Here is a 26889-nt window from a genome sequence, read left to right on the forward strand (position 1 = left end):
GCGTGCAGAAAAACTGATGTCTCTGCACCATGGTGTGAACGAGGCCTAAAACTGAGCATTTACTCCACATTCAAGTCTCCTTTTTGTTTCATTAATACAATGCAGAGCTCATGCAGTAACCCAAGTGTCCTTTGCATAACACTGCATGATGAGAGGTGTGACAGTTTCCTTCTCTTTCCTATTTTGAGACTTTTCTTTTTCTATTCAATACAATGAACAACAAAAATCCAGTCTCATTCTTCCTGTATCTCTTTAAGGAATGTTTTGCACTGTGATGGACATTCCTGATCTCTTGTTTACTGTCATAAACTGTAATAAAAATATATACTTAAAAAAAAAAAAAAAAATTCCTGATGCAGACCACGTGAAACCCATCTGGCTTTTTTAAAAAATGTACTGAATTTTTTTTTTTGTTACTTTAAAAAAAGCAGATGCAATAAGCCCCTACTGTGAAAATATATGTGTCACTGGCGCAAAACCTATCCTATCAAAAATAGTGTAAGTGGTATTTATAGCTGCTGCATCCAAAAAATGTTTTTCAGAGAAAAATTAAATTAAAAGTGCTATGTGAGTGGATGCGCTGCTCCCAACTGTGCTCTCTATATTACCTGTGTATGTGCTATCTTAATAGCCTAATTTGGTTCACCATCCACCTAACAGGTTATATCTCATTTATACAATAATCATATGTTTGTATAATTCATCACATGTGAACAACAACTTAATCCAAATACTTTAAATCATATAAAAAGTCCAGTGACATATGTCACATAATGATAGACTCTTCTTCATATGTGTTGCAAATCATCCGTTATAATTGCCGTGGGCGGCGTGCTCTTGTGTGTGGTATCAGATTAAAGTGACTTAGTGCTTCACCACCACCTGTGAGATTTGCCACTCACCAGATTAATCTTTAAAACTGCACCTTTGGTTCATTAACAGGGATAACCACTCCACTCAAAGGAAACTTTCTCCAATATCTATACCAGGTCCTCAATGTTCCTCATGCAAACGGATAAAAAACCATCATCGCGCAATAACGTTTAAAACCTTTATTCCATACATAAAAAACACTTTGCACTCACATTTCCAAGTGCCATTAGGCCGGCACCGAGCTTTTCCCGCAGTTAAGGACGGGTGGGCACTGCAGCCCGGTTCGTCTAGTGTGTGCTAGATGGTCTCCGTTGCCGCTTACGTTCCCCCCTGTTTGCGTTCGCGTCCTCTCCAAACCCCGTTCGTTCCCGGTCACGTGGGTACGGTAATCTCCCAGCAGCCTCTACGCGTTTCGCAATCAAATTTGCGTCATCAGGAAGCCTTCCTGATGACGCGAATTTGATTGCGAAACGCGTAGAGGCTGCTGGGAGATTACCGTACCCACGTGACCGGGAACGAACGGGGTTTGGAGAGGACGCGAACGCAAACAGGGGGGAACGTAAGCGGCAACGGAGACCATCTAGCACACACTAGACGAACCGGGCTGCAGTGCCCACCCGTCCTTAACTGCGGGAAAAGCTCGGTGCCGGCCTAATGGCACTTGGAAATGTGAGTGCAAAGTGTTTTTTATGTATGGAATAAAGGTTTTAAACGTTATTGCGCGATGATGGTTTTTTATCCGTTTGCATGAGGAACATTGAGGACCTGGTATAGATATTGGAGAAAGTTTCCTTTGAGTGGAGTGGTTATCCCTGTTAATGAACCAAAGGTGCAGTTTTAAAGATTAATCTGGTGAGTGGCAAATCTCACAGGTGGTGGTGAAGCACTAAGTCACTTTAATCTGATACCACACACAAGAGCACGCCGCCCACGGCAATTATAACGGATGATTTGCAACACATATGAAGAAGAGTCTATCATTATGTGACATATGTCACTGGACTTTTTATATGATTTAAAGTATTTGGATTAAGTTGTTGTTCACATGTGATGAATTATACAAACATATGATTATTGTATAAATGAGATATAACCTGTTAGGTGGATGGTGAACCAAATTAGGCTATTAAGATAGCACATACACAGGTAATATAGAGAGCACAGTTGGGAGCAGCGCATCCACTCACATAGCACTTTTAATAAGCCCCTACTGCTTTTTTGTATGTAAGGAAATATTTCTACTACTAATAGCTGTAATAAGAATATAACATAATGCTGTGTTTGGTTCTTTTCAGACGCATGACAATGGCAGATATTGAAAGAATCGCTCCTCTGGAAGAAGGAGCATTGCCCTACAATTTGGCTGAAGCCCAGAGACAGGTACATCTATATTTTTGTCGGTAAAGCATAGTATCTCTTCTGCAGGTGGTATATATAGCCTTTGCCTGCACAGTGGGGGAAGCCATATTGTACTCTGAAGCAAAATTTGAGAGAGCATTTTTTTTCTCTGTAAGAGACCGGGAGACCAAGACGTTACCAAGGCCTGACATTTCTCATGCCACTGTGTTTTCTGTAATTTTAGAGGTCATATCATCTTCGATGTCTTTCCACGCTGATGACCCTTGTGTGTAAAATTATATTCGCCTTTATGTCCAGCACTGAGCTGTTCTTTAGCCAAAGCTGACAGAAGAATGAGAAAGCAGATAAAAGTTTAACTGCAGTAAAAAGTATAAAGGAGCTGTCGTTGCTGGCCTTCCTTTTGAAATTATTGATTTCCTGGCCATCATAATGAATATCTGGCTACAGTTCTTTGAATTAATGAACTAAAACAAGTATGTGACCAGTGAAGTTAAAACCCCTGAAATGGTGTATTCCGGGTCAGTGGAGCAAGATAACTCACTAGCAGCTGACCATTCAGAAGGGAATCCAGAGTGGCAGCGTCCATATTTCTCTCAATTCAAGTTCCTTTGACACTGATTTTCCAGTGACCAAACTTTACCTCATTGCTTATCACACCCACTGTAACAAACTAAAGGTGAAACACTGGGCAGATGGCTAAATACACCCTTTAAAGAGGATTGTATACACTACATGGCCAAAAGCTTAGAAAAAGCCATAGACCATAACATTTGCATGAATCTGGTGGACATCCCATTCCAAAACAATTGGCATTAAAATGGCGTTGCCCCCTCCCTTTCACTTACCCCATCTGCGGCTGTAGCAACCTCCACTGTTCTGAAAAGTCTTTTCATAAAATTTAGGATTGTATCTGTGGGAATTTGTTCCCCTTCAGCCAAAAGGGCGTTTGTGAGGTCAAGTTCTGATGATGGAGAAGAGAGTTTGCAATCAGCATTCCAATTCACCCCATTGGTATTCAGTAGGGTTAAGGTCAAGGCTCTGTGCAGACCACTCCAGTTCCGCACCAAACTCGTCAAGCCATGTTTTTATGGAGTTGGCGTTGTGAACCTGCACAGATATACTTAAAGTGGAGGTTTGCTGAAAAAAAATATTAAAAGCCAGCAGCTACAAATACTGCAGCTGCTGACTTTTAATATATGGACACTTACCTGTCCAGGGAGCCCGCAGTGTTGGCAGCCGAAGCCGATCCGTCCTTCGGCTTTCGGCTGCTGCCGCCGCCATACTCGGTAAGGGAATAAGGAAGTGAAGCCGTGCGGCTTCACTTCCTGGTTCCCTACTGCGCATGTGCGAGCCGCGCTGTGCGTCCTCACAGGTCCCTGCTGTATTCTGTGTCTCACAGAATACAGCGGGGGAGGACGGGGTAGGCGGCGGAAGTGGCGTAGGTCACCGCAATCACCGCGGTGATCTATGCCAGGCAGTGGGAGCAAATACCTGTATTAGACAGGTATCTGCTCCCTCCTCCCCCCTGAAAGGTGCCAAATGTGACACCGGAGGGGGGGAGGAATCCAAAAAGTGTTAGTTCCATTTTTGGGTGGAACTCCACTTTAAAAAAAGAAAAAAAAAACAAAAAAAGCCCTCAGTAACCTATGTAACTGTAGGCACTGTAAAGTAACTCATCCTCAAAATTAAATGCAGACAGCACTTTTACTTTTAGTTTAACCACTTTGCCTCTCACACCTGTTCACCCCTTATGGACTTTCACATTTGTGCTATGGGCCTGTTTATTTAGCGGTAACTTTGTCATTACTTAAACTAACAACATCATACATTGTTTTTTTTTAAGGACAAATGAGGCTTTCTTTTCGTGAATATTGTCTTGCAACAATTATTCTTTAAATATTGATAAAATAGAAAAAAAAAAATCAACAGGAACATCTTAATTGAATGGAGAAGGAGAATAAGGAGTTAATTAGGGCTGATTAGAGTATACTAAGGGTTAATACGGGGTTAAACAGAGGAACATTTAATTTAAAAAAATAAAATAAAAAAAAAATCCTTTTTTTTTTTTTTCTTGTCAGGGTGCTTTAACTGACTTCATCTGCAATTTGAAGTTCATGCCTTTGATCTGTAGATGAATAAACAGAAGGATACAAAATAAAACAATGTTTCTTTGTGTATTCCTGGCTGAGCAGTGTTGTTAAAAACATTGTCAGGCTGCTTTTTTTTTTTTTATGACAGCTCCAGTTGCCGGGACCTTCTGTGTACTCAGCAATGCAGCTATGATTCATTAGAGCTGAATTGCTGTGTACTGGGATCCGGGCGGTAGGACTGGATGTACTAGACACACCCTCTGTACACTGATGACATTTTTTTGGGTGTGTCTATCACGGCCAGAGTCTACAACTGGTTAATTCCCTCTGTTCCCTCCTGCCAGCAGTGACTTTGCAGCCTGCCAGCCTTCTAATTTCAGATGTAAACACTGAGCAGGTGAACAGGAAGACCGCGGAATGCTGAGACCCAAGTAAAACAATTTCACTGCTTCTTTGTGGGTTTTGAGGATTAATTGCTCTGTAGTACCTGCAGCTACAGAGATCATTGAGGGCTTGTTTTAAAGTGTATTTAATTCTTGTCTATAGCCTCTTCAAATTTAAAAATAAAATGTTAGAGCTACTTGTATCATTCACTATCTTAGCTGATTCAACTGCACCTGCACACAACATATTACATGTATATAATTTTGGTTTACAAGTGTAAACTTCAATTTCAGGCTGTAGTTGGCATAAGCCTGCTGATTGGCTACGTTCTTTTGGTTTCTGTAGGCAGTCTTGGGACAGGTTTGTCTAGTGCCCAGGACAAGGATGCATAATCGCACCCCTCCCCCATTGTCCATGCATGCCTTAGAATGGGTTTACTGTCCTGTGTCCATTCTCTCTCCCTTTGCTCTGCTGTGCCCAGGGCAGATTCCCCTCCTGCCCACCCCTTGTCCCAGCCCTGGCTGCAGGTAATCAGTGGTTCTGGGTGTGTCTAATACCTGCTACCCCTGTTTGCAAGCTGGCTCTTATGTCTTGTATTGGCATACAAGCTGGCACAAGGAAATACAGTGGGAGGAGCAGGTATTTACACACCCAGAAGTGTTCAAAACCTACAGCAGTCAAAGAGTAGCAAAGTGGCAGAGATATAATGCAAGGGCTGCTGAAAAAGGGAGTGTAGAGGCTCTTCTTTTACAGGCTGAGGTTAGTTTGGAAGGGACCCTGTAATAAGATCACTTTAAGGAGACCTGTGCTGAAAAGAAATGCATTCCTATCCTCTAATGAAAATGCTGGTTGCCTGGCTGTCACACTGAACTAATACCATTAGCACTTGCCAAGTCTTTGGCTCAGAATAAACAAGTAAGGAGTGTTGATTCCATTCGGACATCACTTACTTGGGTCAGTGCCTTTGAAAATGTTGAAGTGAGGGGACTTGCTGGGCAAATAGCATTTTCAGGCGGAGTTCAGCAATGGCAGCTCGCCCCCAGTATTTCTCTCAGCGCCGGTTTCCTTTAAGGTCTGTTGTGATGTCCTCGTTGCTATTCTGAGCTTCATTTGATCTCTCTGGCTGCTTTTAACCCCGCGTCTGCCAGGAGGGAAAAGGTTCACAGTGTGCCTCACGTATGTTTCATTCATGTCATTAGACGGCTCTGTAGCAGCCAGCTCTTGTGTTTAAGGCTCTTTACTCTGTAGGAAACGAGTCCTTGCTGAGTGCAATTATCTTCAAGGGCCACGTCTTTTCATGTGAAAGCACTGCAATTATACATACATCACTCTAATTACATCCATTAAAGGGACACAGTCTTTTTTTTTTTTTTATACCTTTTTAAACATTGGTAAAAGAGGAGCATTTGTATGTCTTTTCCTCTAAAAATACCCTGAATGCATGACCATTTTATTTAAAATTTTCTCATTTTGATGTTTAATATAGGTGGGGGGAATATACGTACGTGCACATGTGCATTTGTTTTATTTTTCTGTTCTTTGACTTTATTTCATGGTGATTGATCTACATATTAATATTATGTAGCCTTCTAACTTGTATAGCTGTGTCTTGCCTTCAATTTCAAATTCTGTTAAAATAAAGCATCACAATTTGAGTATAAAAAGGGATATGACCGTTTTGCAATTGGAATACAACTCCTGACTCCTAATAATGGGTAACTGCATAAATTAACTACACTAACTTTGGGCTTTTTTTTTTTTTTTTTTCTTATGGACTAAATATTTCTTGGTCTAGTAGTGGTGAATCTCTGCCATTGCACATTGAGACCTGCACACAGTGTTGACAGCCAGGCCAGCTGCTGCTCATATCCGGTTCTGGGCACTGTGAGCAATCACGTCCCAAACTGCAGATGGGCAGGTTATGTCCTTTTTTTTTTTTTTTTTTTTTTTTTCTAATATAAATGTTGGCTCACCTGCGGTTAGAGTATATAAACCCCAAAGCTCCATTCATCCGACCAAATTGCCCATGGTGTAGCGAGTATCTTGTGACAGTATGAAAGCATGAAGTTGCAACCAGAAAGCCTGTGCAGAACAATGATAGGTTGACAGCGGCCGCAGCTATCTGCTGGTGGATGGACATAATCCCATAGAAAGTGATTACCTGCGGTTAGGAATGGACTATGCCCCTGGATGCAAGCAGCTTGCAATCATCTGTCCCTAACCACAGCATATCTCTGGTTATGCGATTACATCTTAACACTGGTATTTTAATCCTTGGAAACTGATGATATTTAAAATAAGTGGATTTTAAAGGTGCGTGGTCTCTCAGGGAAATGTCACCAAAAAAATCATTTTTGTTCCATACAGGACATCAATATTTGATCTCTGGAACACCCCTACTAATTTCCAAATCTATGGTTGTCTCAACTTAGTTCGTAACGTATTAATGGAAATATTGCATAAAATGATTTCCAGCTCGTTTCGCCCACAGAGGGCTTCTTCAGGTGAATAGGGTGTTTTTGTTTTTTTGTTTTTTTGTTTTTTTTCCTGTCCAATCCTCAAACGTTAAAATCACTCCTGTCCTTGTGTAAGTTGCATCAAATGTGGTGAGATAACCACATTTTGTGTTTAGTTGCACGTTAACCTTGCTGACTTGTCTGCAACTTGAGGGCGCAGGTTGGGTTGCGCCACTGCTAGAGCAACACTCAGTGCAGATCCTGTAATGGCTGCAGGTTGTTTTATTTGCACCTGTTCTTAAAAGTGGGAGTAAAGGCAAAACCTAACTAGCTCTAAACCCACTCGGCCACATTCTAAGCCTAATCTATCCCTGTAAAAAAAAAAATCGCTATACTTACCTATTCTGCAGCCGCTCTGGTCCGGTCATGGGCTGAGCTATCAGCAGTGGCTCTAGTGTGCAGGTGAGGCAACTGATTGGGGAAGCCCCATAGTCCGTGGTTGACTTCACTTCAACAGGCATTTCCCAGCCGTTGTCTGCTTTCTCCTGCATACAGAGGGTGCTGCTGGAGACCAGATCGGTTGGCTTAGAATGCGTCTGAGAGTAGGTTTAGAGTTAGGTTTTTCCTTTTACTTCAACTTTATTGAAGGAAAGAAATAGGGGAATAGTATTGTCACACTTTTTATAACATATTGTGCTTTTCCAGCAATGGTCTCATTGGTTATACTCAGGAAAATATCCATGGCAGTATTACCACAGGTGCCATTGGCTCCCGTTAATGTCAATGTCAAGTCGGTGAGCCAATGAGGAGTGAGCTAGGGCGGAGCCAAGCTAAGGCTCCATGTCTGAATGGACACAGAAGCGGCTCAGGTGGGGGCGGGAGGGGCCAGGAGCGCTGGCAAGGGACCCGAGAAGAGGAGTAACAGGGCTGCTCCGTGCAAAAACCATTACACTGCAGGACTCTAATAGAAGTGAATGCCCCCTAGTTGGGACTCAGGAGCGCGTCCGCACAAGTGTCCCCATGGAATGCGGGTCTCCGAGGGGCACTCGATGCGGGGAGAAGCCAGGAGCACCGCTGGGGGACCCCAGAAGAGGAGGATCTGGACCACTCTGTGCAAAACCCTTACACAGAGGAGGTAGATATAACAGGATTGTTATTTTTTTATTTATTTTTTTTTTTAAACAAACCTTTACAATCCCTTTAAGTTAACAGCTTGGGTTTTGCTTTTTTGCTTTTTACTTCAATACTAGAAGAAATTGACTTAGAATAATATACAAATGGTTTTCTTTATCTGAAGTCAGCTGTATACCGCAGGGACGGCTCAAAGCCCAAATAACCACCAAAAAGTAGCCACAGGACTTCTAATGGATCCGTCCCTAGTCCACATAGCAAGAATAAAGAAAATAGAGCCACACTACTCCTAAATCCAATCAATCCATACTTTATTCAGAGAGCGAGTGCTCGATGAACGGATTCTGTGAATGAACTATGGATTGCTCAGATTTAGCAGTAGTGCAGTTTTATTTTTCTTTATTCTGGAACGATTTTCTTCATTTTTAGATAGCTATGAGATAACTTTTTGTGATTTTCCTTTATAGATTCATTTTATGTATGTTATTACACGTGTCAATTCAACTTTAAGTTGGTTAATTATGTGTTTGTTAGAAAATAGACTTTCTGAAACAAAACCACAACTGTGCCGTCCAAGTCTGTATGGAGACGCCTGCTCTAGACCACAGAGGATTGATGTAGGCTAACTTTTGGCGTGAGATCTCAAACTAGTCCTGTGTCCCAGGCTGGGATGGGTGGTGGTGAGGCTTTCTTACCTTACTCCTTATAAACAGGATTCTGACCTAGTTACTTTGCACAGCAGGATGCGTCATCAGGAAGAACAGAGGGGGACAAGAACACTCACAGGTGTGTTAGCTTGAAGCTGACAAAACTTGCTGTTGGAATGCCATGGCAGTGCTCGGCATTTTGTTTCTAATTTCTGTTGCTTTGCACAGTTAGCTTTGTGTTATAACGGTGTAGTGTGCTGTAAAATCATTTGAATTGTCATTGGGTGCAAAGCACTGTATTAGCTTATTATCCTTTAACCACTTGACCTCTGGAAGAGTTACCCCCCCCCCCCCCCCTTCATGACCAGGCCTTTTTTTGCTATACGGGACTGTTACTTTAAATTGTGCGATCATGCAACACTGTACCGAAATAAAATAATAAAATTCCCATCCCCCTCTCCCCACACATAAGGCTTTCTTTTGGTGGTATTTGATCACCTCTGCGTTTTTTTTTTTTGGTTTTTTTTGTTTTTGTTTTGTTTTTTAACTTTAAACCAAAAAAGACCGACAATTTTGAAAAAAGAAAAAACAATATTTTTTACTTTCTGCTATAAAACCTATCCAATAAAAATATAAAAAAAAAATCAAATTTCTTCATAAATTTAGGCCAATATGTATACTGCTGCATGTTTTTGGTAAAAAACAAAAAAAAACAAAACAGTAAGCGTATATTGATTTGTTTACGTAAACGTTCTAATGTCTACAAACTGTCGTATATATTTATAGAATTTTTTAATTTACTTTTTATACTAGTAATGACAATGATCAGCGACTTTTAGCGGGACTGCAATATTGTGGTGGACAATTGAACAATGACACTTTTGACACTTTGTGGGAACCAGTGACACCAGTGATCAGTGCTAAAAAAAAAAAATATGCACTGGCTGGGATGGGGTTAAACATCTAGGGCGATCAAAGGGTTAAATGTGTGCCTAGCCAGTGTTTTTGTGGACTGTATGTGGTGCTTTTACTAGGGGAAGAGATGGATTTAAGTGCCATCCCTTTTCCCCCCCTGTCAGAACGGAGATCTACCTTGTTTACATAGGCAGGGCTCCGTTCTGATTCTCTGCCTGATGATTGGCGGGTGTCGGTGGACATAGAGTGCCCAGCACCTGCTGATCTGCTTCTGCCCTCAATAATTACAGCAGGAGCCAGCCACAAGCAGCTTGTGTGCGCCCCCTGCAGGCAAAAGTGCAGGATCATGTGTGTGTATGTATGTATATGTGTATGTATGTGTGTGTGTGTGTGTGTGTGTGTGTGTATGTATGTGTGTGTGTGTGTGTGTGTGTGTGTGTATATATATATATATATATATATATATATATATATATATATATATATATATATATATATATATATATATAATTATAGTGTGTGTGATCTGGCACAGAGCTGCTGCCCTGTAGCCGTAAAACAGCAACTTAAATGGAAGAAAAAAAAAGCCCCATGCAGGTAATGTCATAATGTGCTAGTATGCACTGCATTCATACTAGCACATTATGACAGACTTGCCTGTAAAATTTTGCCCTCCATCACTGTCAGCACTTCCATCTTCACCTGGTCTTCCTTCGGGTTCATGCTCTCCAGCCGGTTTAATGGGCAGGCCACGATAAAGTCCCATGCATGTGAACTGGAGTCACGATCACAGCACAGCGCTCTGAACTGACCGCGCGCTCAGCATGCTGTCAATGCAGAGCGGTGTGTGAATGCGCCAGTGAAGTCACCAGCTGTTTCAATTGTAAATATCTCCTAAATGGTGTACATTTAGGAGATATTCGATGTACCTACAGGCAAGCCCTATTGTAAGCTTACCAGTAGGTACAAGTGATAAAGCAAAGTTTTACTATGGCTTTAAATCTGCAGAGATGGCAGTGAACTGCAACAATTAGACCTGAATTTAACAGCTATAGGCTCTTGCAGAGGCATTGAGGACAATTATATTACCTGGGTACCAGATCCAGGATCCTCTCCAGGCAAAAATGTAGCCACTTTACCAGAAGTAATAACTGCATACAAATCGGATATTTAGATGGGTATTATTGAGCACCACGTCCCAAACTATTAGAGACTGGAAAAAAAAGTTGTTTTTTTTTTTTTGTTTTTTTTTTTTATACTATCTCTAAAGAAGCAAACATTATAAATGTGTGCAAAGCATATTTTTATTTGCACAGAATTTTTTTAATAGCAAAACCAATAGTTAAAAACAAAGAAGAATATTACAGTCCTGATACTGGGGATGTTCATATAACATAAACCGCTCTAATGACATGTAAAACGTCCAGATATGTATTACTACATTAGTTCATACGCATCCATGTATCAAAATAAGAATATATAATTGTGGTAGATATGGGTGTGGTCATAGACTCCTCGTGTTTCGCATGTAGCTTCGTCAGAGTAGAGGTGATCATATAAAGGAGTGCTTGAGTATCTCCACGATCCAGAAGGGGGAACCAACCCACCCCATGTGGACCCACCGGAGGGGCAAGCAGGGAGGGCCCAGTAATTAATGCACAATAGTCCTTGTAAGGATACCTCTATTGGGCCACAAATGAGGTCTGCGATTAAATAATGCTGGGAATGCCATATACAGACACATAAGATCCTCTACAGACAAGCAACTTGTTACGACATATAGTGCGTGGGAACATCCATGCATCCTCCGGTCTGGGCAGCTAGGACCCTTGAATGCACGAATGTTTCCACACACTATACATTGTATAACAAGTTGCTTGTCTGGTGAGGACTGTTGTACGAATATCCTCCGTATCAGGACTTTTTATCTTTGTTTTTTAAAGCAGAATTATAGGCACAAATTAAGGGAGAATTATAACCCCTGTCAAATCTTCTTTTTTTTTTTTTCCTACCATTTGTGTCCCATTAGGGAGATTTCCCTTCACTTCTTGTCCCATAGTTGAATAAGAAGTGAGAGGAAATCCCTGCAAATTAACCTCTTTGTGCCCACGCTATAGCCAAAAGATACCTACAGCGTGGGCCTTAATCGCCGGGAGGGCATCAATGTATGTCGTTCTGAGCATGTGCTGCCTGTCCACCCCCCTGTGTGGCACGGGTGGCACGCTCTGTGATCAGCGAGTCCATGAGACTCGGCTGATTACAGATCGAAGTAAGGGGCTGATCCTGGCCCCTTACCATATGATCAGCTGTCAGCCAATGTAAGATGATAATGTGATGTAAACAGAAGACGGTAATCTTTTCTGTGAGCGTGAGGAGAAAGATAAGAGCCGATTACCGGCTTGTGTAAACGGGATATCGGTCCCGCACACTCCACACCCACTGCTGCTAAGCAGTGCCCACCGGTGTATAGCAGTACTGCTAAGCACGCCGATCCCGGCCCCTTACCACATGCTCAGCTGTCAGCCAATGACAGCTGATCACGTGATGTACAAAGAAGCCGGTAATCCTTTTTTTTTCTTTCCCTCACGCTGACCGTGTGAAGAAAAAGAAAAAGGGCGATTACCGGCTTGTGTAAGTGGGACATCGCTCCCGCGCACTCCACACCCACTGCTGCTAAGCAGCGCCACCTATCGGTGCCTCCTGTTCAGTGCCTCCTGTTCAGTGCCACCTCATCAGTGCCCACCAATGCAGCCCCATCAGTGCAGCCTCATCAGCGCACATCAATGAAGGAGAAAAATTACCTGTTTGCAAAATTTTATATCAAACTATGAAAACTTTTTTTTTTCTTCAAAATTTTCGCTTATTTTTTTGTTTAGCAAAAAAAAAAAAACCCAGTGGTGATAAAATACCACCAAAAGAAAGCTCTATTTGTGTGAAAAATAAAAAATTCATATGAGTACAGTGTAGCATGACTGCGCAATTGTCATTCAAAGTGTAAGAGCGCTGAAAATTGATCTGTGCAGGAATTGGGTGAAAGTGCCCAGTGAGCAAGTGGTTAAGGGAATTCCTTGGACCCCCAGGTCACCAGAACTGGTGTCCCAATTGGAAGATTTCCCCTTTATTACTTTTCTGGAGGCAACCCAAAATTTGGGATTTTATATCACTTTCGATGATAATGATAAACAGAACAAATGAATCTCCCTAACGGGGGCACAGACAGCAATAAATACTGACCGGTGTTCTGATTCCTCTCCACTCCAAGACTAAAAAAAAAAAAAAAAAAAAAAGGTTTTGCCTTTAGTTATACTTTAAGGCCTCATTTACACGGGTATGTATTTTCTGCACAGAACGCAGATTCTTGCTGGCAGAGCTAGCAGAAGATCCTGCCAAAAAATATGTATCTAAATTACTTGCGTCTTGACGCATTTAGATGCTTACAGCATTTAGACGTGTACAACTCTTCTTCATGCAAATGAATGGCTACACATTTACACATGTACGCATTTAGACAAGTTTGTGCATGTACGGGCCTGAAATCGGCTGATCTGTGCGACTGCAGGATGCAGAGGTGTCCTACTTCCTTTTTTTTTTTTTTTTTTTCTGTGCAACTAAATGCAGTGCACATTTTTGCATGTACATAGAGCTGTGTGTATGGGCTCATTGATTACTATACTGCTGTGTTTAGATGTCAAAGGCAAGGATCCATAAGCTGCACATCATGAAAGGAGAAGTCCAGCCTGAACTCGTTTGGCTGGGCTTCTCCTATGGATCACAGGAGTGCAATTCGTTTTGCATTGCTGTGACCCGTTTCCAGCAGAGAGCAGTCTGAAGTCTGGGCTTTGCTGACGTCACTGGAATCAGTCCAGGCACCGCGTCATTGTGACAATAAAGTCTGGAGATCTGCCAGGTGCCTGGACTGATACCCATATCGGCCTCTCAATGAGCAGCTGAGAGCCTGAGATTGGCGCTCCCCGCCCAGCTGTGACTGGCAGGCAGCAGCTCTCCGCTCAGGGAGCTGAGAGAACTAAACTATCAAAGATGTTCGATTGCTCGGTTCTCAGTGCAGAGGCGGCAGGGGACAGCTGCAGCATCGGACTGATGTAAATATGATTAAGGATAAAAACAAACAAAAAAAACCTTTACTTCTCTTTGAAGCACCCATGTGCATGAAGTTAGATGAATGGCAGCCTTAGCCTGGACTCCAGGCAGGCCATGCCTCCAACACGCTTTGCTCTGCCCCTTGGAGCGTAATCGTGGGGATCTTTTCCTTTGACATTACTGCAGCTTGGAGCTAGGAAGAACTCCCTGTCCCTGCCTGCACTCGGTGGTCTAGTTGGACTTTACCTCTCTACTTGAATGGCACCTATATCTTTTTTTGGTTACTGTGTTTAGATGAGTACAAAACGATCTGCTGTACACCTATAACGCAAGAAAAGAGAAAAACCTAGTGCTAAAGGCACAGTAATACCCCTCTGGATTTTATAGACAGACCACCAGGTAATGTGGTAGGAAAAAGGTTTTATTATAAACATACAGTAAAATTGCAAAAGCAAGAGAATAAAATGACATGATGAAAATGTGTATATAACAAACAAGTATACTCAAATTGGCATTGGTATGAAGCTCGGCTGCCCTGTAGACAATGTTGGGCTAGCAAGAAAGCATACTACAAATGACACCTAACGTGTTTCGGACCTTGTAGTCCTTCGGAGGCTTATATCACAAGGGTTATTGCCATGCCTTGAGCACTAGGTTTTTTCTCTTTTCTTTTATTTTTTTTGTTGTCTTTATTGGATCAGACGGACCAGGTGTTTATACACACACTGGTGTAACAAATAATTCAGCGCTGCCCTTAAAGATAGCAGCTAACACAGCAAAATTGGATAAATGGCAAAGCAAAGAAGAACAAATAGTGTAGCGCTTAAAATATAACGTGACGCATAAGCCAAATAAGGGGTAGTGAACCCAAATAACACGTGAATACAAATGAACAAAGAATCATATATAAATGTGATAACCACAAAAACATATAGTGAATGTCCAAAGGAAAACCAAAATGACAATTATCAGCATAAGCTTCTTGTGAACAATTCAAAGATTTCTTGTGAAAAACTTCATTGTCAATATCCCAACAGTGGAGATGAAACGCGTTGTGAAGTTCTCCACTGCCGCCATTTGATTTTAAAGCGCTGATTTTAATTGCTAAATGTGAGTTTTCCAACTTTCAATAAAAAATTTTTTTGTACTCAACGGAATTACGCTATGTGGCCCTTCTTGTTTTTCCTCTTTTAAAAACTATCCCTATTACATCCATGGACATCTGATTACTGTTTCTTATGAGACAAACCCAGAAAGACATCTCTCATTCTGAGGATAGCCGGGAGTTTCCACTCCAGTCATCTGAAGGTTCCAGTGTTCATTCCCATTGGTTGTGCATACAACACAAGCCTGTTTGACTCACAGAACATATGTTCTTGTGTGTTCAAACGTTCCGGTAAGCCTCCTATATCTTTGGTGGTGGTTCCCTTCACTTCAGTTACACATCCTGGTTCACTGTTGGGATATTCACAATGAAGTTTTTCACAAGAAATCTTTGAATTGTTCACAAGAAGCTTATGAACTATATGCTGATAACCATCATTTTGGTTTTCCTTTGGACATTCACTGTATGTTTTTGTGGTTATCACATTTATATATGATTCTTTGTTCATTTGTATTCACGTGTTATTTGGGTTCACTACCCCTTATTTGACCTATGTGTCATGTTATATTTTAAGCTCTACACTATTTGTTCTTCTTTGTTTATACACACACTGCCAATCCCTGCCCCATTAAACTCTAAACTCAAGCGTGTTTTCTGCCCATGTAAATAAGCCCAAACTGTCGTTTTGCTTAAAAAAAAAAATGTATTGTGCGAATAAATAAATGCTTTTAGCTGCATATATTTGTGGTGGTGGTCACTTCTTTAGAGAGAGTACTTAAAAGAAGAAGAAAAAACGTTTTTTTCTTCCTCCTATTTCCCCATAACCTTTACCAGAAATGTTCGTAATAGGTGAGCATGGTGAGCGCAAATTCTTGAGAGGTAAACATTGTACAGTAAATGAGATCCTTCATTAATAGCTTTGTTACACGTCCTCTATTTCTTTAAACCACATTGCTTTTCTCCTATCCACAGAGCCTTTCTTTTCCAGATTCGGGACCCTGTTAATAAACGCAAATAATTTTACCATTGGATTATTATCAGGCCTCAAGATGATTGGCCATTTTCCTCTTTAACTGTTTGTTAATTTTTTTTAATTTTTGAAAATTGTTGTCACTAACCCGGCCTCTTTGATTTCTTCGACCTTGCAGAATTGCACTACTGCTGCTAAGCTAGTTGCTGGCACTGCTTGCTTATATAATGCTTACACTGGTTAAATTGTAGTTTATATTTTTTTGTGTGTTTAATTCTTTTTTGTTTTTGTGGGTTTCAGTTAAGGATAATTTTATGTTCTGAAAAGTTTTGGTTTACTTTGTTTTTAATGTAAGGATTTGATTATTTTCTTTCAACGTGCCAATGTTCTTATCACATATGTTGTATTTTCCACAGCTTCAGATCAGTGTAGTGCAGACTAAAGTATAATAGAAATCCTATTTAATTTTTTTCCTTCTCAAGAACACCTTCCCATCACAAATGCTTCTTACCCCAGAAAGGGCTAAATCATTTATCTGAGGAGTTGGTGTGGGTGGAAGTATTTATACACATTTGTTTTGTAAAATTCTCACATTTAAAAATACATGACATGATTCATCCTTATGGCTTCTCAATGGCAGCAATAATGTCCATGTTCTTGTCCTTCTAACCGTTAAATCTGTACAATACGTCTCCTAAAATCAATACAATGTATTAAAACTGCAATAATGGTAATCAAAGAGCCATAGTACAGATCAATAGGGTGTGCTAAAAAAAGAAGTGAATGTTCCCCACCTCTATGATTAAGCCGCTTTTAGAAGAGCAAGGGGAGAAGTAAGCTCTAGCCAATAGCTTCATTTGTGATGTGTAATGCATTGTAAAGGGTGCAGTCACATTTAAAGTACAGCCAAAGCTCGTTTGACTGTACTTCTCCTGTGGATCACAGTTCGTTTTGCACTCCTGTAACTCATTTTTAAGAGGCAGCGGGCTAAAGCCCACTGACGTCAGATCCGGTCCAGTATTGGGAAAGATCGCAACCATATGTTCAGGATCCGCCCACATGCCTGGACCGGCGTCTGGCCCAGCGCTCCAGTGAGCGGGGGGGGGGGGGGGGCAGAGCAGACAGCGGTGACTGACATTCACCAGGTTTCTGCTCAGGGAGCTCTGAGAACCGAGCAATTGGCGGTGTTTGATCACTCTGTTCTCAGTCTACAGCCAGCGGGGACAGATGCAGCATCCACCTAGGCAAGTATGATTCTACAAAAAAAAACCTATACATCTCTTTTAATGAAAGAAATACATTTTTGGTTGTTTTCTGTAAAAAGTTGGAGCCAGGCAGCTAGCAATTTGAGGGGAGCTTAGTAGTTGCACCCTTTTCTTTATAGCAAGTTTCTTAAAGTGTATGTTCACCTTTTTCAGAAAAAAAAAAATGAAAACGTGAATTAACACCCAACAGCCTCCACTGTACCTACCACTGTGTATGATGATCTGTCAGTACCCACTCGGCAGGTGCAGCGTTCTGGGGATTTAAAAAACCCTGCTCTTCTCCCTTTCTGCAGCACTTCCAGGACAGATCAGAGTGATTCTCTGTGCCAGTGCTGGCCAATCCGAATCGGTCTGATCTATCCCAGATGCAATAAAAAGGGGGAGGAGGACCGGGAATTTCAAATCCCTGGATCACTGCATTTGTTGCATGGGCTTCGCCAGCTCACCACCGACAGAGGTAAGTACAGCAGAGATGGGGAAGATGATTAGGCTGTATGATATTCACCTCTTTTTTTTTTTTTGGTTTCTGTGAATGTACCCTTTAGGGCCAGTTCACACCACATGCAGTCCAGTGCGTTTTTTTCTTCTGCATCAAAAATGCATGGAACGTAGGTTATATGGTTTTCAGTGGCATAGTTCACACCAGTGCATGCAGTTCCAGAAAGAAAAGAAAAAAAGTACAACACGCTGCATTTTTCCTGCACTGAACTTTACTGGAACGCTGTAAAATGCATAAAAAAATGCACTGAAACTCACCGGAACGCACTTAAATGCACCAAAAATGCCCTGGGACACATCTCCTTATTTAATGTTAAGCAAAAAGGGGGAAAAAATGCACTGGACTGCACCAAAAATGCATCAAAACCGCGTCAATAACGCACATGCTATGGTGTGAACTGGTCCTTAAGGTAAATGCATCTCAACTGTTTTGACCTTACAGGGTCAGGCAGATACTTCTATGTACAGTATCTCACAAAAGTGAGTACACCCCTCACATTTTTGTAAATATTTTATTATATCTTTTAATGTGACAACACTGAAGAAATAACACTTTGCTACAATGTAAAGTAGTGAGTGTACAGCTTGTATAACAGTGTTTTGCTGTCCCCTAAAAATAACTCAACACACAGCCATTAATGTTTAAACCACTGGCAACAAAAGTGAGTACACCCCTAAGTGAAAATGTCCAAATTGGGCCCAATTAGCCATTTTTCCTCCCCGGTGTCATGTGATGGTGTTACAAGGTCTCAGGTGTGAATGGGGAGCAGGTGTGTTAAATTTGGTGTTATCGCTCTCACTCTCTCATACTGGTCACTGGAAGTTCAACATGGTACCTCATGGCAAAGAACTTTCTGAGGATCTGAAAAAAAAATATTGTTGCTCTACATAAAGATGGCCTAGGCTATAAGAAGATTGCCAAGAACCTGAAACTGAGCTGCAGCACGGTGACCAAGACTATACATCGGTATAACAGGACCGGTTCCGCTCCAGAACAGGCCTCCCCATGGTCAACCAAAGAAGTTGAGTGCACATGCTCAGCGTCATATCCAGAGTTAGTATATTGGAAATAGATGTATGAGTGCTGCCAGCATTGCTGCAGAGGTTGAAGGGGTGGGGGGGGGGTCAGCCTGTCATTGCTCAGACCATACACCGCACACTGCATCAAATTGGTCTGCATGGCTGTCATCCCAGAAGGAAGCCTCTTCTAAAGATGATGCACAAGAAAGCCTGCAAAGAGTTTGCTGAAGACAAGCAGACTAAGGACATGGATTACCGGAACCTTTACTGGAATGTCCTGTGGTCTGATGAGACCAAGATAAACTGATTTGGTTCAGATGGTGTCAAGCGTGTGTGGTGGCAACCAGGTGAGGAGTGCAAAGACAAGTGTGTCTTGCCTACAATCAAGCATGGTGGTGGGAGTGTCATGGTCTGGGGCTGCATGAGTGCTGCCGGCACTGGGGAGCTACAGTTCATTGAGGGAACCATGAATGCTAACATGTACTGTGACATACTGAAGCAGAGCATGATCCCCTCCCTTCAGAGACTGGGACACAGGGCTGTATTCCAACATAACTACCCCAAAAACACCTCCAAGATGACCACTGCCTTGCTAAAGAAGCTGAGGATAAAGGTGATGGACTGGCCAAGCATGTCTCCAGACCTAAACCCTATCGTGCATCTGTGGGGCATCCTCAAATGGAAGGTGGAGGAGTGCAAGGTCTCTAACATCCACCAGCTCCGTGATGTCGTCATGGAGGAGTGGAAGAGGACTTCAGTGCCAACCTGTGAAGCTCTGGTGAACTCCATGCCCAAGAGGGTTAAGGCAGTGCTGGAAAAAAATGGTGGCTACATAAAATATTGACACTTTGGGCCCAATTTGGACATTTTCACTTAGGAGTGTACTCACTTTTGTTTCCAGCAGTTTAGACATTAATGGCTGTGTGTTGAGTTTTTTTGAGGGGACAGCAAATTTACACTGTTATACAAGCTGTACACTCACTACTTTACATTGTAGCAAAGTGTAATTTCTTCGGTGTTGTCACATGAAAAGGTAGAATATACAGTATTTACAAACCTGTGAGGGGTGTACTCACTTTTGTGCGATTCTGTATATTTTATACAGTAAAGTAATCCTTCTGGTTTCGTGAAAAATGTACCTTTTTTGCACACCATCTTATCTCCATATGGGCTGCAGCAATTAAGGTGGTTGCCAACCACAGCTTGAAAAGAAGAAGAAAAAAAAAACAGTATCTTTAAGTTTGGCAGCAGATCTGTCTTTCTGTTGAACTGAAACAAGAGTGTTTTGTGCATCTCACGAACACCTCAAAAAATGCCGTCAGATCAAGAAGTACTTCTGGTTTTTCATGGAAAAGGAAAAAATAAAACTGAACACTGAATAAGTAATACAGGGCTGTTGAAATCAAAAACCTTTACCATATGCAATTAGAAAAGTGAGTGTTCTAAAAGTGATAATTTCCTTCTCAGTTCTCCTGACATAATAATTTTATGATCCTTATTATCAAGGACGCCGAATTAAGATTATAAAGGAAAGCAATTTGCCGTATTGAAGCAAGCTATTCACCGTAATCGCTCTGTTATAAAACTTTATAAACCACAAAGAATTATCTTGTTAATATAATAAGTGTGTAAATGAAATTTTTAAAGAAGGGATTACCAATCTTTTTCACGAGCCTTCAAGCGTTTATTTGTGTAATCTAAGGCTGTCTCCGTTAAGGCTTCAGCATACAGTATATGGGAAGTATATTTTCCAATAGGAGCTTACAATCTAGTGTCTGTTAGTACAGTGTTCATTTTGACATCAAATTTGAATTTAGTTTTAGTCAGTCTTTTGACTAAAACGCCATTTTAGTTTTAGTCGTATTTAATCATCTCAATTGTTTTAGTAGTAGTAGTATTTTAGTCGACTATAATTGAATGGGTTTCATAATGCATTATTTAAGCATTGCTCTAGAATTTCCATACTTCTGAAGTAAAAATCTAATAATGTGTGTTTTATGGTATTTGGGTTTTTGTACATGCACTACAGACTTTAGCTGTTGTGATATAGTGTTTATGAAAAAAAAAAACTTGTGTCATTACAAAAATATGACAAACAGAAGTGCAACTTTTTAAAATTAAAAAACAAAAAAAACACAAAAGCAGCTCTTCACTTGCTAAAAATCAGAACTGAATCTGTGCAATCAAATTTGGATAGTGTATGGGGGGCCATGTTAACCAACAGAAATAAGAAAACATTGGTAATGCCTTCTCAAGCTTTCAGTGTGAAACAGGCATAGAATTAGCTCAATGTAAAGCCGTCAGTAGTGCTAATAGTCCCGACTGGAGCCGCTGGGATCATGGAGAGGCAGTAGATGTTGGTGATGAGATCCAGAGAAGCTGTCAGAGAGCTGCCACGGGAACCTCGGAAGAACTGTCAGAAGGCTGGGTGCTGGTAGCCAATCAGGTTTATTTTTGCTGCATTTGCTCCCCTCCCCCAGCTCTAAGACTGAGAACCGTCCTCAGAGCCCCATGAGCAGAGAGCTGCTGACTGTCAGTCACTGCTCTCCCCTCACTGGAGTGCCGGGATGTGGAGGGGGCTGCCTCAGGCTCGCTGAGATGCTGAGCCAGGTGTCGGTCCAGGGTTTTGGGTGGATACCGACTTTGTCGCGATCTTGCCACACCCTGCAACGGCTCTGTAACGTCAGCCAACAACAGGCTTCAAAACCATCTGCACTCCTGTGATCCACAGAAGAAGTACAGCCATAACTCATAGTAGTGGTCGGCCTCCATTGCTTTGGTTTAATAGGGGTTCATTGAAGACTTTCTGATAAACATATATTTAGCTTGTACTGGCATATGTGCAGCAGGAATGATTACCTTATGTAGTGTAGAATTTTATTTTCACCACCATTGGGTGTGGCAGTGCAATAATTTGCTCTCTGCTATAAATGCTGTTGTGTTAATGTTTTCCATTTGTGGCTTTTGGCCTTCAAGCATGTAAGTGTTAAAATATATAATTTTTTTGTTTAAGTTGCTTATTAAAACTTGTGACTACTCCAGGTCATAGTTAGCGTTGTTACCTGTGTGCATGTTACATTGGCAGGTGGCTTCCCAACAATGGCCGACTCTCATGTTGTTCTTCTCTCTTTCAAGCATCAAGGCTCCGCTGAAGTGTCTCGCACTGTCCTTGTCCAAGTGGCCGAGTCTGCTTACAGATTTGCTCTTGGCTCAATTGCTGGAGGTTAGTCATGGTTGACTGTAGCCATTTTATCTCCATTATCACATCCACCCCCCCTCCCTTTACCATGTCTGTCTTGTACAATGCCCTCCCTGTTTATTCCCACAAGAGTTTTCCTTCATGGATCATTGACTTGTGTGCACAAGCTATTGTACTGTTGTACATCGATGGGTTATGAGTTGTACCTGGGGGCTCGTCTTGCTCAAAACAACTTTATGAAGTTAATAAGCAGAGACAGACTTAGTGATCTGCTTTAATAAAGGCTTTGACGAGCCTTTAATGTAACTCTATTAAGTTTATGAAAAGTAGGCAGCCCGTAGGTACACGTGCGCTTGAAATAATTGTCTCTTGTAACTGTTTCTTAACATGACTTTTTTTTTTTTTCTTTTATCCTTTCCTTTAAACAGCCGTTGGTGCTACTGCAGTGTACCCCATTGATTTGGTAAAAACACGGATGCAAAACCAGCGGTCAACGGGATCGTTTGTAGGAGAGCTAATGTACAAGAACAGCTTCGACTGTTTTAAAAAAGTGTTACGGTACGAAGGGTTCTTTGGACTTTACAGAGGTCAGTTAACTACCTTGCTTTCATATGCATTTACTTTTATTTATCATTGTTTATCAACAAGAGAATATATAGTTTTCACAATTTAAAACTAAAATCCAGACTCCCCTTCCCCTCACATCTCCCACCTAAAATGCCCGGTTTACTCGTCTAAATCTACAATCATATGACATTTGAGTCCTGTGCTTTTTCTACTGCCATGCACAGAAAGTGGGGTTCTTCTTCTACTGTTCATGTAACTCCCATGTGATGTAAACACTTCCTTTGCACATAGCCAGGGTTCTCTCGGGATTCAGAAAAGCTACCAGGGGAGGCACATCTGCGGCACTGAATTACTGATCCCATATGGTATTTAAAAAAAAAAAAAAGATATAGATAGATACCGTATTTATCGGCGTATAACACGCGCCGGCGTATAACACGCACCCCAAGTTTAGGAGAGAAGTTTAGGGAAAAAAACTTTTAGGAGGGAAGTTTAAGGAAAAGAAACTTACATTAAAATGCCCATCAATGCAGCCTCATCAGTGTTCATCTGCAGCCTTGTCAGTGTCATTGCAGCCTTGTCAGTGTTCATCTGCAGCCTTGTCAGTGTTCATTTGCAGCCTTGTCAGTGTCATTGCAGCCTTGTCAGTGTCATTGCAGCCTTGTCAGTGTCATTGCAGCCTTGTCAGTGTCATTGCAGCCTTGTCAGTGTCATTGCAGCCTTGTCAGTGTCATTGCAGCCTTGTCAGTGTCAGTGCAGCCTTTTCAGTGTCAGTGCAGCCTTGTCAGTGTCAGTGCAGCCTTTTCAGTGTCAGTGCAGCCTTTTCAGTGTCAGTGCAGCCTTTTCAGTGTCAGTGCAGCCTTTTCAGTGTCAGTGCAGCCTTTTCAGTGACCAGTGCAGCCTTGACCCAGTGTCCAGTGCAGCCTTGTCAGTGCAGCTTTGCCCCAGTGCAGCCTTGTCAGTGCAGCCTTGTCAGTGCAGCCTTGCCCCAGTGCAGCCTTGTCAGTGCAGCCTTGTCAGTGCAGCTTTGCCCCAGTGCAGCCTTGTCAGTGCAGCTTTGCCCCAGTGCAGCCTTGTCAGTGCAGCTTTGCCCCAGTGCAGCCTTGTCAGTGCAGCTTTGCCCCAGTGCAGCCTTGTCAGTGCAGCTTTGCCCCAGTGCAGCCTTGTCAGTGCAGCTTTGCCCCAGTGCAGCCTTGTCAGTGCAGCTTTGCCCCAGTGCAGCCTTGTCAGTGCAGCTTTGCCCCAGTGCAGCCTTGTCAGTGCAGCTTTGCCCCAGTGCAGCCTTGTCAGTGCAGCTTTGCCCCAGTGCAGCCTTGTCAGTGCAGCTTTGCCCCAGTGCAGCCTTGTCAGTGCAGCTTTGCCCCAGTGCAGCCTTGTCAGTGCAGCTTTGCCCCAGTGCAGCCTTGTCAGTGCAGCTTTGCCCCAGTGCAGCCTTGTCAGTGCAGCTTTGCCCCAGTGCAGCCTTGTCAGTGCAGCTTTGCCCCAGTGCAGCCTTGTCAGTGCAGCCTTGTCAGTGCAGCCTTGTCAGTGCAGCCTTGCCCCAGTGCAGCCTTGCCCCAGTGCAGCCTTGTCAGTGCAGCCTTGTCAGTGCAGCCTTGCCCCAGTGCAGCCTTGTCAGTGCAGCCTTGTCAGTGCAGCCTTGCCCCAGTGCAGCCTTGCCCCAGTGCAGCCTTGCCCCAGTGCAGCCTTGCCCCAGTGCAGCCTTGTCAGTGCAGCCTTGTCAGTGCAGCCTTGCCCCAGTGCAGCCTTGTCAGTGCAGCCTTGCCCCAGTGCAGCCTTGTCAGTGCAGCCTTGCCCCAGTGCAGCCTTGTCAGTGCAGCCTTGTCAGTGCAGCCTTGTCAGTGCAGCCTTGCCCCAGTGCAGCCTTGCCCCAGTGCAGCCTTGCCCCAGTGCAGCCTTGCCCCAGTGCAGCCTTGCCCCAGTGCAGCCTTGCCCCAGTGCAGCCTTGCCCCAGTGCAGCCTTGCCCCAGTGCAGCCTTGCCCCAGTGCAGCCTTGCCCCAGTGCAGCCTTGTCAGTGCAGCCTTGTCAGTGCAGCCTTGCCCCAGTGCAGCCTTGTCAGTGCAGCTTTGCCCCAGTGGTCAGTGCAGCCTTGCCCCCAGTGTCCATGCCTACCGCCGCCGCCATACACATAGCTGCATGTAGTTTTAAATATGGCGCCGCGGAGTTCGGAGGGACTCGGCGCCGGCGGAACTGAACGAACGCCGCTGAGATACACATAGTCGAGTGTATTCGGCTCTTTCCGGCGCCGCTCACAGTCCTGCCCAGTCCCGCCCTATGATGGACATAACACAGGTCCAATGGCGGGACTGGGCGTGACTGTGAGCGGCGCCGGAAAGAGCCGAATACACTCGACTATGTGTATCTCGGCTCTGTGATTTCGGCGGCGCTCATTCAGCTCCGCCGAGTCCCTCTGAACTCCGCGGCGCCATATTTAAAACTACTCGCTATGTGAATGTCGGCCGCCGATAGCTCACAATTAGCGGGGATCGGCGTATAACATGCACCCACGATTTCCCCCTGATTTTAAGGGGAAAAAAGTGCGTGTTATACGGTATATATAGTTAGAGATAGATAGCTAGTAGGAGGGGGACAATTTTTGCCCAGACATGGGCTGGTATTAACCATTTTTTAAAATTTATTTATATAGCACTGAGAACTGTTTGCAGTGTATAGTGTATCCAAATCCACAATGTTTACCTCCTCCAATCAGAGAACGGCTTGTATTTTCTCTGCAGAGAATACAAGTCTTTCTATTAAAGACAGCGGTGCTAAGCGAGCAACCCCTTGTTATCACTGTGCAGTAGGGCAGCGGCTCACCTGGAACCTGAGCCAGGACTCATGGATCTCATTGTAGTAGCGCTGACTACTATAGTGATTTCCAGCTTCACCAGCAGTCCAAGTATGAATAATGCATACTTACATTGTGTAAGTATGCAGCGCAAACAATTCCTGGATCTCAGCTTTAAAGGGATAGTTCACCTTTACAAAAAACCTGCCTATGCAGATTAGGGATGTCTGTAGACTAAAACAAACTGTGCAGCTTTGACTAAAGATGAATAATACCCTTGCTATAGGTGTAGGCCATTTACATACCTTTTATAGAGCCTGACTGGAATACTCCCAGGACGTTGCTAAGTACTCCCAGGATGTTGCTAAGTACTCCCAGGATGTTGCTAAGTACTCCCAGGACGTTGCTAAGTACTCCCAGGACGTTGCTAAGTACTCCCAGGACGTTGCTAAGTACTCCCAGGACGTTGCTAAGTACTCCCAGGACGTTGCTAAGTACTCCCAGGACGTTGCTAAGTGATGCCTGGTCATCACTGCTCACCTCCACCATCACAGGAGTGAGCTCTGAAATACTGAGCTCCGAGCTACTTCATCAGGGGAGAGAAAGTGTGAGGGGGTTTGAATCAGAGGAAGAGCTCCCTCCTGGGATGGTGGAGGTGATCAGTGACGACTAGGCCTCACTTAGCAACGTCCTAGGAGTATTCCAGTCAGGCTTTATAAGGTATGTAAATGGCCTACACCTATAACAAGGGTATTATTCTTTAGTCAGAGCTACACAATTTGTTTTTATCTACAGACACCCCTTGTCTGCATAGGCAGTTTTGTGGTAAAGGTGAACTATCCCTTTAAAGATTGCAGAAGAAAGCATATCCAAGTCACATGCAGGGAAAAGTCTAGCTGGCAACTCAATCCCAATAGGAACACTTTATTTGCTACAGGTAAGTACAGAATAAAACTGCTTACAAGTTTCATCCAACAGGCCTTAGTTATAGTATCCAAGTCACATGTCATACTGTGTTTCAACCAAAAACAGAGATGGGTATCTTAGTGATGATGTTAGCAGAACTCATTTATGCTTCAGTGATGTTGACCACAGAGAAGTGAAATTTCCCAGCACAAAACACCAAAGAAGCTTTTAGATAAAAACTTTGAATAAAAAAGGAAATGTATGTTAGCAAATATGGATGCAGAATATTCCATTTCATTTGAATTTTTTTTTGTTGGCAAGCTTTTGAAATGCCAGGCAGAGGAAGAAACCTAATGTGTTTTTGAAAGGTTGCTTCAAATTTAAAATGAACCAATAAAGAGGATAATTTAACATTTGTCTAGGTAAGTGCAGAAAAGTACCAGAAATTCAATGCGGTCCTAACTTTCTTTTTAAGCTGACAAACACTGTGCCTGTGCTGCACTGAAATCCCAAGCAGTGTTGTCAGCTCTGCTAGTTCTCCCTTTTGGACTACAGAATGCCCCCCGTCTCCTCATTTCCATAAGTGGGAGGTGTTCTGTAGGCAAAGCTGATAACAC

The 26889-nt window shown here is 42.7% G+C and overlaps 1 protein-coding gene across 2 annotated transcripts in view; it reads left to right on the forward strand.

The window, feature by feature from the left end:
• SLC25A13 (solute carrier family 25 member 13) overlaps nt 1-26889 on the forward strand; it is a 236108-nt gene that overhangs the window by 124685 nt on the left and 84534 nt on the right. For both annotated transcript variants that reach the window (XM_073629566.1, XM_073629567.1), the window contains exons 9-11: nt 2169-2253; nt 21947-22034; nt 22439-22597. In XM_073629566.1, the coding sequence (XP_073485667.1) occupies nt 2169-2253; nt 21947-22034; nt 22439-22597 (332 nt within the window). The remainder of the gene's footprint in view (nt 1-2168; nt 2254-21946; nt 22035-22438; nt 22598-26889) is intronic.

The sequence above is a fragment of the Aquarana catesbeiana genome, linkage group LG05 (assembly GCF_042186555.1).
Source record: "Aquarana catesbeiana isolate 2022-GZ linkage group LG05, ASM4218655v1, whole genome shotgun sequence".
NCBI classification, from domain to species: domain Eukaryota; kingdom Metazoa; phylum Chordata; class Amphibia; order Anura; family Ranidae; genus Aquarana; species Aquarana catesbeiana.